This window comes from Pediculus humanus, genomic scaffold (assembly GCF_000006295.1).
Source record: "Pediculus humanus corporis 1103172107633 genomic scaffold, whole genome shotgun sequence".
NCBI classification, from domain to species: domain Eukaryota; kingdom Metazoa; phylum Arthropoda; class Insecta; order Psocodea; family Pediculidae; genus Pediculus; species Pediculus humanus.
The window spans coordinates 82,341-93,406 of record NW_002987246.1 but is presented as its reverse complement, the minus strand read 5'-3'; the positions used below and the strand labels follow the sequence as shown (position 1 = coordinate 93,406).

At 35.9% G+C, this 11,066-nt stretch overlaps 1 protein-coding gene across 1 annotated transcript in view; it reads left to right on the top strand.

Moving 5' to 3' along the window:
* Phum_PHUM259770 (uncharacterized protein) overlaps nt 1-8,359 on the top strand; it is a gene marked incomplete at both ends in the record, with an annotated part of 16,422 nt that extends 8,063 nt beyond the window's left edge. The window contains 4 exons of the mRNA XM_002426513.1: nt 2,288-6,582; nt 6,654-6,807; nt 7,929-8,148; nt 8,227-8,359. Coding sequence (XP_002426558.1) covers nt 2,288-6,582; nt 6,654-6,807; nt 7,929-8,148; nt 8,227-8,359 — 4,802 coding nt within the window. The remainder of the gene's footprint in view (nt 1-2,287; nt 6,583-6,653; nt 6,808-7,928; nt 8,149-8,226) is intronic.
* Nucleotides 8,360-11,066: the final 2,707 nt, after the last annotated feature.

The window sequence follows — 11,066 nt, the reverse complement described above, 5'->3', positions numbered from 1 at the left end:
CTTATTTTATTTTATTTTTTTCTCTTTTCTTCATCTTCATTTTCGTTTTCCCCCCCGTAAAATCAAAAAAAAAAATTTTTTTTTTTTTTTATTTCGGGGTTGAAAAAATGGGCCTGGGTATGGGGGGGGGGGGGGGGGGGGGGGTATGTAAATGTTTTCGAAAAAAAAAGGTTTAAACCACCGAATTTTTTTTGTTTTTGTTTTTTTTTTAAAAATTCCTTTGTTTTTTTTTTTAAAAAAATTTTTGAAAAATTTTTTTTTAAAAAAAAAAAATTAAAACGGGGCTTTGGAAAATTTTTCCGGGTTACGAACGACCCTCCCCACCGTTTTTTTTTGTTGGTGTTTTTTTTTTTGGGCCCGTTTTAAAGAAAGTTAAGGGGGGAAAAACCCCCCCGTTCCTAATAAAAAAAAAAAAAAAAAAAAATAATTTGGGGTGCCCAGCCAGGGCCGGAAAAAAAAAAAAAAAAAAAAAAAAAAAAAAAAAAACTAAAAATTAAAAATTAAAATCAAATATTAAAAATTTGTGACACGAAAAAAAAAAAAAAATTAAATTTTTTTTTTTTTTTGTGGATTGTCTTTGATTGCTTGCTTGTGAAATCGCCATCATCATCATCATCATCATCATCGTCATCGTCATCGTCAACGTCGTCGACGACGTTGTCGCGTAAAAAAACATCGCATTTAAAATAATGGCTGAGATTGGTGTTGGTGTTGTTGTGGGTCCGTTGACTCATTGTCGAAATTTTTTTTTTATTTTATTGCCACCCTGAAGGCGTACATTCGCGTGTCAGAAGATTTCTATTGCCACTTTTTTTTTTTTACGACATGATTCCGTGATTCGTCGTTTTGTCTCGATCTCGTTTGTAATTTATTTTTCATTTTGATTTTTTTTTTTTTTTTTTTTTTTAAATTCGATTCGATTTTATCATAATCATCGTGTTCACTATAATAATAATAGTATAAATAATAATAATCATCATCATAATCATCAAAATTTAGCAAAACAATTTGTGTTGCCTTTTGAGTATATTTAAAAATGTGTTTGTTGAATTATTAATCTTAAATGATTTTCTCTCTCTCTCTCTCTCTCTCTCTCTGTCTCTGTCTCTCTCTTCGCATGGATTTGGCAAATCCAATCAAACTTTTTTTTTAACGCAACAGTTATATGGTTTAAATAGTTAATGATAATAAATCACGGGATTAATAAATGCCATTCGAAACTTTTTTTCAAAATAAATTCTACGTCTTAAAATGAAGCAAAAAATTTGACATTGAAATTTCTATCATTTTAAATGCGTCATCATTGCCACTTAAACACAAAAAAAAAAATTTATAATTTTTTGTTGTTGTTGTTGTTTTTAAGGCGAGTCGAAAAATATGATCACGATGGTGATGATAATAATAATAGTGACGATCAAGGTACGATGATGATCGATTCTCTCGAATCGTTTTCCCAGCGAAATCGATTCCTTTGTCTTTCGAGTGAATTTTTTTTTTGTTCATCGTGGATGGATTATCTGGAACAACGTTTTTCCTTCCTTCCTTCTTTTTTTTTTTTTTTTTTCGTTAATTAAATTATTTAATTTTTTTTGTTTTTTTGTTTGATTGTCGCCCCCCTCTCCTCTTTCTCTCTCTTTCTCTTTCGCTCCCTTCCCCTCACCTTTCTCACACAATGAGTAGTAAATTGACGTTTGATATGATATGGTGGAAAGATTTATTTTGTTTTTGTTTTAATTTTTTTTTTTTTTTTAATATTATTTTTGACTTGGTTAATTGTCTAGACGGCAAATACGTCGGACATAAAAATGTAAATTCAAACGAAAGTACAGACGCACGACCGTTGTTGGTTATCAGTTAAAAATCATCAGAATATTAAACATTATCAGGTATTGTCATCAACATGGCGTGTTTATATCTTGTTTTATTACTTTTTCGTTTCTTTTTTGTTTTTTTTTTTTTTTAAATAATAATAACAGGGTGCCCCCTACACTGCAGGCGTTTGTAACGATGCTACTACTACCTTTTTCCCCTAATTTTTTTCCTTTTTTTTTTTTTTTCTTCCCCCAAAGTTAAAAAAAAAAAAAAACCCAAAAATGCGTTCGCTTTTTTTGTGTATATTAAATAAATTATAATTAAAGGTATAAAATTAATTTAACCGTTTTATGCATTGTTCAAAACGTTTCCCCTTTCTTCCACCCCCACCCCCCCCGTGAAACCCCGACAAACTCCATAGCGTTGTTTTATTTCAACCGTTCTAATATTTTTTTTTTTTTTTGCTGCTTTTCAGAAATCGTACCTTGTAAGAAGAAAAAGAAGAAAAATATAAACAATTCTTCAGGGGTGTCCGTATCTCAACTTTTGGCACAGAGAGATCGGGCATTGGCTGCGGCAACAGCAGCAGCACGATGGCCGTCTCCCGGTGGCGTATTATCGGAAAACGTCAGTTATCAAAATATCATACCGAATCAGTATCAGGGCATTCAAGTGATTAGAAATCAACCACCTTTGCGTCAGCAGCAACATTTTGAAAATAACAACATTCAAAACGCGAACGCTTACAAAGGAGAACCCCCGCCTGCGCAAGGACTAGACGACAAAGTTCCTCAATTCCCTTGTGTTAACGTTATTAATAATGCAGGTCGAGAGGAGACCGTTTTGAACGTAAACGGAGTTAATCAAGTGTTGTCGGAAAATCATTCTGCTGGAAATGATTTGATGAGACAGACTCAAATAAATGTTAACTCGTTAGGAAGTCAAAGGCAAGACGTGGGTCAAACCGTTGTGAATCACACGATCAATTACAATAATCATTGCGGTCAAGAATTTTTACAAAATACGGTGATGACGCCTAAACCCGAAGGGGTCGTGATCGCTCCTCAGGGTATGATTTTACCGCACAACGTGATGATGCAGAGACCGAGATCGATTCCACCGTGGCATCAAGCAGGGTTAACGATGAATAAGAAACCAGTACCTGAGACACCCAACGTAGTTTACGACAAAGTTCCTTATATTCAGCAGCAAATGCCGCCTCCGACGTTAGTTTTAGAAGATGCCACATCTCGTAAAAAGCATAAAGTGAATTCAAAAGTTAAAAAAGCATCACAAGATCCGCCTCAGCAAAGTCAGCCCTCTTTCATGGAAAATCCAAGCGCGTATTTGGCTCAGCAAACTGCTTTGCTTCACAATACGATATCTCGACCCAATTTTAACATTTTAAATACGCGACCGGATGTGCAACCAAATATAATTCGACCAAATTCGCCCAACACGTCGCTGGGAATCACTTCATCCGCATTAGTAAACAATTCAAATTCCGTAGTATCTTCAGGTGTTTTGGTACCTTTTTCAAGAAATGGTACTTTTACTCTCAGGCCAACGGTTGGACAAAAATTAGATTCCAACAATCTCATGCAGTCTCAAATAATTCAGAAAAATATTTCTGAAAAGGAAAATGTGTCAAATCGAGAAAACAATTCCAACGGTTTTGGAACCGTACGAAACGTTACATTTAATAATCACGTGTGTCCGAACATGAATTGCATGAATTGCAAAAATTCGTCCATCTTTAACAACATTGAAAAAGACAATTCAAACGATCAACAACACATAAGTGAAAAAATAAAATTTATAAAAGAAGATTTGGAAAAAGTGGACACGGAATTGAATAAGCAAGTTTGCAGTAAAAACGATTGTAGAGCGTCTGAACAATGTCGAGGGGATGCAAAACAATCGAGAACAAAGGATGAAACTTTTATGGAAGATAATCCGGTGACGTCCTCCACCGAGCATCACGCATCGATTCAGTTTAATCAGAAAGTCGTTTCGGATTCGCGACCCATTCAGGGAGGCACCATAAGCACGAGTAACGAGTCTCCACAGCCCCAACCGTCTCCAACATCTTCGAACACTTTCAGACAGGAAATTTCATCTCCTAAGCATTCAGAATTACTACCTCAAAGTCCCGTACTTGGAAATGTTCAAATATCGTCTACGAATTCTTCATACGCAGCACCTTTGCCAAACTCTGTCAAATTGGTCAGGGAAAACGACAATAATTTAAATTCTTCAAATGCAGATAATTTGCATAAAACTAACGGAACTGTCCCAACTGTGCAAACTTTGCAACGAAACGGTTGCCCCTCTAAAAGATCTAATTCTCCCAACAATGACGTTAAATATAAATTTCACAACAGGACTTTTGCAAACGTGTCTACGTCATCAGATCAAAATACGGAGAGTAATTTTTACAAACAAGAAAATCAAATAAAGATACAGCCCGTTTCGAGCAGCAGTCGGGAAGAAAGGGAAATTCGTCAGAAAGATAATGAAATCAAAGGAAATCGTTTAGTGAAAACCATGGCGAGCAGTCACACCGCTAGTAGTAATACTATTACATCCGTTCAAGCGGGTAGAACGCAGACTGCAACAGTTACGGTCAGCAACAACTCGAATTCACCGTCAACGGTTTCACTCATCAATATATCCGGTCAAAATATTTTGAATGCTATCACACAAAAAACGAAAAACAAATCGCCTCTGGAAATGGTGCAAAGTGTTGTCAGTAGTATACAAACGTCATCAGAAGTCTCGAAAAGCGAGTTGCAGACGAATATAACTCCGGCTTCTAAAAATTTATTGACGACGTCAAATGTAATAACGACAAATATATTTACGACACCGGTGAGCGTGACTACATCCATACTTGCTAATGACAATTCAAACGCTGCTGCTACAGTTTTAAAGACGTCACCTGGAGGATTACAAACCGGTCATATTTTAGTGTCCAGCAATGGTCAATACATAGTTGCTTCGAATGGGAACGTCATTCCACAAACAAATTTAGGGAGTTTGAAATTGAGTCAAACGGGATCAATGCCTCCGATGAGTGCATCACCCGTGGTCACCAACGTGACGGGAGCAGTGACGCAAGTTCTGCCCGCAGTGGGAGTAGCACAACAAGTTTTAGGACAATCAACGGTTTTAGTGAATGCGGTACCTGCTCCTTTCATGATTCAACCTGGAGTCATGGCAGTCGATACCGGTATCGGACGTTTAGCCGTAGCCACTGGAAATGTCCTACAGGGCAATGTAATAGATAACAATGCTCTAAGAAATTCTATCAGAGGGGTGGCTCCCGAAAAAGTAAAAAATAAAAAGAATAATAAAAAGCGAAAGAATCAGTTGACTTCTTTGGTGCACATGACTTCTCCGAACAACGTCATTCTAAACCAACCTTTCGGTCCGCAAAATTTTGCCGTTTCGCCAGGTGGAAGCGTGCAACCTTTGCAAGCTGTGACTCTCGTACAAGGCAAACAAGGAGCTCCGACTCAAATCGTTATGAATAATCAAAATAATTTTAATCAATTTAGCAGTCAGCCCCAACAAATCAACTTGTTGCAACCCGTGAATTTAGCATCTGTGTCTAACTTTCCGGCTTTTCAACAATTCATCGTACCTGGATTAGGAAATATGGTGATGTCAACAGATGGCACGACGACCATTCTTCCTGACACAAATATCGGAGTACAACTTCAACTTCAAAATGTTAACGGTCAGAACGTTTTGACTCCCGTGCAAAACACAAGTTTTATTAACGGACAAAGCATATTGTCGACTCCAACCGGAATGCTCATTCGCGCACCAAATAATCAACAAAAAATTATTCAGAACAATCCGAGTCCGCAATTTTTGTCACCGAACAATAGTCAGTTTTTGGTAAATCAATTTCAAGGTCAACTCAGTCCTCTTATAGCTGCTAGCTTGTCACCGAATCAGCAGATTTTCGCGAGCAGTCCTCAAAGGCAATCACCTCAAGATTTTATTCAAATCATACCGACCAGTAGTTCGCAAAACACGACCGTCGTACAGCAGAACACCACGATCGTTCAACAGCAGACGACAATGGTATCTAACAATCAAAATCTCTTAAACAATTCCGGAAAATCAAATTTTATTTTAAGTAACTCGAATAATGTCGACAAACCCATCGAGTTGCAAATATTGGGGACGACTCAACGTTCGAGTCAACCGCCGAAAACGGTAGCAGGTACCCACGTTCAACAACCGAATGTCCAAGCCCAAAAAATAATGGTCCAAGACAAAATGGATTTCGGTACTCAGCATTCGGTATCGACTCAAACGACGGTCAGCGAAGAACCGACCATTTTGGGAGGAGGAGTCACGACAAACAATACATTTTGTCAAACGTTAAACTCGAATTGGAGCGGGAGTCCTCCGGACACGACGACTCACAGTCCCGTAGAATCTGATACGAATTACGAAAGAATACCCACACCGTCCGAAGACAAATCGGACACCATTCCTCAAGCCATGGTTCAATACGTTTCGAGCAGTATCAGCGAATGCGAAAGCGAAAACGAAGGATACATTTTACCAGGGATTCGGAAAAGAGTCACGTCGGGTGATAATAATTTATCGTTGAAAAGTAACAAATCTAAAAATATCGTGGAATCGAGTACGATCCTTCAGGAAACCGGGGTTCAAATACAAATAAGGAATAATTTCGTGTCATCCGATCACATGAGATCAGGTGGTGGTGGTGGTGGTGGTGGTGGAGACGTAAGTAATAATCAACTTTAAAACAATTAATGAAAACAATTGGATCAAAAACGTGGGAATTTTCTCTGCAGGAGTGCATCGTTAGCTCTCATTCGGATATAAACGTTCAAGATAAACGTATTGAATCTCAATCGAACAATTCAAGTTACCAGGAAGAAGACAAAGTAGTAAGACTGGTCGATGCTTTAATCGGAGAAAACAAACCAAACGACCTCGAAGACGAAGGTACGATCAAAAATTAATTATTTTGCATTGTTGTTGGCCGGCTTTTAATATATATATACGCTCATAAGCTTAATATTATTAATGATTCGCTTTTATTTTTTTTAATTCACTTGCAAAAATTAATTTTTTTTTTTTTTTTTTAAATAAAAAAAAAAATGCGGTTAAATACATAATGATGATGTGATATATAAACAAGATAAACATTTATTTAAATATCATTAATATCATTAAAATGTACCTTAATATCCTTATTTCTCAGGTTGTAAGGTTTAACAGAGCAAGATGAGCTTATAGCGCTTTTGGTGCTTTGAGGTTGGACTTGGAAACGCAGCCAATTCGCTTTGCAAATCTAATAATAAAAAAAATTATTATTATTATTATTATTATTATTATTAAGAATCTTATTTATAATAAATAAAAAAAAAAATTAAAGAAATAACAACAATAGTGATAATCGTTATCATCATCATCATCAACATCATCACCACCATCATCATCATCATCATGATCATCGTCGTGTTCATCATTATTATTATTACTATTGTTGCTGTTGCTTGTTATTATTATTATTATTACAATTATTAAAAATAATGACGATAATAATAATGATAATGATAAAAATTGTACATAAGTCTCAGCTTAATCACGCTTCTCTGCCTACGACTTAAAGACTTGCCGTGCTTTCACCTTCAGGTAAAAAGGTATGGAAATTTATTTATTACATTTCATTTATTGTTCATTTAATAAAGATGGTGATGGTAATTAATAAAATAAATTCAAAATTTTAAATTTTTGAAAACGTTCCGGAACATTTTCGTTTGTTTGTTTGTTTTCGAGTTTTTAATCCGCGACCGTTAATATAATGGCGTCGTTTGGTTTTAATCCGCGGTTTTTTTTGTTTTAAAAAAAAGGTACGTTCAGAAACCCGATTTTAATTAAGTCGAGGGCCTCGAGAGCGCGCGCTCACGCACGTTTCGTTCATTTTCGTTTTTTCCGTTAAAGATAAACCGCCGCCATCACCTTATTAAAAATTTTTTCTTTTTTTTCTGTAGTCGTGTGTGTGTGTGTGTGTGTGTGTGTAGTAATAAAAAGTAATTTTTATTATTATTTAGAATTGACAGACTCGAAGGAAAAATTATCCGAAGGAGATTTGGTTTGGGGACCCGTTAGAGGTTCTCCAGCATGGCCTGGAAAATTGATCGGTCTCAATGGTACCGGAGGTAAAGCCGTCGTACGTTGGTTCGGATGTAACAGTTCACCTACCAAAGTAAACATTTCACAATTGCAAAGTTTATCTCAGGGGTTAGAAGCTCATCACAGAGCTTCGAACAAAGGCAGAAAGTAAGAATGGATTTTATGTGACACGACGATGACGATGATGATAAAAACGATTTTTTTTTTTTCTTTTATTAAACGCAGAAATAGAAGATTAAACGTGGAATTAGAAGCAGCCATTCAAGAAGCCATGTTAGAATTAGATAGAATGACCGACAGGGAGAAGAAAATCGTTGTTGGAACGGGACGAGGAAGATCGAGAAGATTAAATCGTTGATTGTTTTTTTTCCACGAGAGATTTAATTTAACTTTTTTCTTTCCTTTTTTTCTTTCTTTCTCTCTCTCTCCCTCTCTCTCTCTCTCTATCTGTATAAAATGGGTGAATCCAGGTGGTTAGCATACAGGTTTCATGTGATAAGAAAAATTTGTAAAAAGGCAAAAGGAAAATGATCATTATTATTATTATTAATTTATTAAAATTATTAAGTTTAGACATTTAGAGGTTAAGTCTGATGATGAAGAAAACAAAAAAATTTAATTTTCGGTCTTTGATTGATTGATTATAGAATCTCAGTGTGTAAAACCCCGTTGAAAATAATTGTTCGATATATCGATCGTATCGATCGTATCGATCGATGGATTGATCGATATATCGAATAATTTTTTTGTAACTTTTAAACCAGTTTATTAACAAACATAAAATAATATTTTTATATGTAAAAATAAATTTAAAAAAAAAATGGGAAAAAATGTTTTTATTTTTTTTTATGTATTATCATTACGTTGAAATTATGTTTACGTCATTGTTGTGACGTAGAAAGATGAAAGATTTATTTGTTGAAAATTGTTTTTATTATCTTTTTTTTTTTTTTGTTCGTCTTTTTTTTTCTTCTTTTTATTTATTTTTATTATTTTTTTATGATGGAAAGAAAAAGTTGAAATGATTTAAATGTAATTATTTGTAAATTATAATTTCAGTATTTTAATAATAATAATAATAATAATAATAATAATATTAATAATAATAAGCAAGGCGTGTGAATAAAAAAAACAAAAACAAAAAAAAAAAAAAAAGAGTGTACATGTGTGTAAAAATTTTATTATCATTATTACTTATAAACACACACGTATATATATGTGTGTATGATTTAAGAATAATGAGTTTTTAATTATTAAATTGTAAATGTAAATAATATAATAATAATAATAATAATAAACGGTCGAATTTAAAAAAAAAAAATATTTGAAGTTTTTTTTTTCTAATTGGAAAATTAAGAAGGAAAAGTGTGTGAATTGTTGTATATCGGTTAAAATAAAAAAGAAATTTTTTTTTTTTGGAAAATAAAAACGTATATTGTAAATCTTAAAAAATGAATTTTTTTTTTTTTTTTTACTTTTTTATCCTTCGTTATTTCCCTTTAAATTCATAATATCCTTATCTTCATAATATTGGGTTGCCCAGTAAGCAACTACGGATTTGGTGATCATCATCCTGCTTCAGACTTTAACCTCTTCTTTGCCGTCTTCGTCTTCGTTTTTTTTTCTTTTTCTTTTCCGGAGCATACGACGTCAAACTCCGGATTTTTAACAATCGCGTTCGCGGTCCTCTTTCGTTCGTAGGACCGCTTCCGAAAATTGTGAAATCGCGGACCATTTCCGAGGTCCGTGAAGCAACCCGTTCACTAAACTACAGATCGACAAGTAGGGTCCGATGACCTCGACCAGCCGCTCCCTGTGTGTGCACCACGCGGGACATACCGTTACCGTGTGCTCTATGTCGTCCTCGGGAGCACCGCAGAACCAACACTCCGCCGTCTCCTCTCTGCCGATGCGAGCCTAGTATGAGCCGAACACCCCGTGACCCGTGAGGACCTGGGTGAGACGACGTGCGAGACAGGACTCCTTCCACAACTCTCCCAACTCGTCTGCCCACCAGTACTTCAGCCGTTTTCGCGTTTTCGAGCGCGAGCCGATCCTCTTCATGCAGGAATCCGAGATCCGTCGTAGGTCGTTCTGGACTCCCCGCGCCATGTCGTGCACGCTTCTTCTTCCTGCGCCTGGAGCAACTTCGTCTCTCCAGGCCTCCGCAGCGAGACACTCGGTGAGCCATTCGTCGTCGAACGATCTCAGGCTCCACCGGGGCGGGAACGAAAACGCCACGTAGGCGTATGTTTTATATACCTTAAATTAACCAATCACGAGTGAAAATGAAGGCGTAAAAAAAGATACAAAATTTTAATTTTTTTACAACAATTTTTAATGGTAAAATACGTTAAGATGTATCAGAAAAACATAAGAAAAAGGAGGTGTATATTTAAAATCAGAGGTGGACGGAGATTTTATATTTAACAAATCAATAAATTAATAAAAAATTGATTTTTAATACATTTACTTATTATAAAGTTTAACTTATAAATACATCCTGGCTTTTTCAATTTCTAAATTTCTGTACTTCAGCTTTTTGTCTGCTTCTTTGGCTGTCTCGTGTTTTTTTTTGCCGGCACGGATACTGCAATCAGTTTACACCACTTTTCCGTATTATACCTCAGGATGAAATCCGGTTTGTTGGTCGACGGCTCGGGTTTATGATATACTGATGTTTTCATTCCGAACCATAATGATAATAATAATAACTCCCGAAAAAAAATTTTTTTCTCCAGATAAAAAAAAAGTATTCATGTTTTGCCAGTATCGGACAACCGGAAATGAAATGGTCGATGGTTTCCGATTGGGATTGGTAAATTCGGCACTTGTCATCTTGGCGGACTTTGAGAATTACTTTTTCATGGGGATGGGTCCGCAATGCCTAATCTTGAGCCGCTGTAATAAACGCTTCCGTTTCAACTTTAAACCTCTACGATGATCACTTCTTCTTCTTCTCTCCTGAGCTTCGAAAATCCGCCGTCGCAGCATCCGTCGTCGACGCCCGTCGGAGCCATCGCGTCATCTCGGGCTTTTTTACGCTGTGGCGATGCGGACCCTCG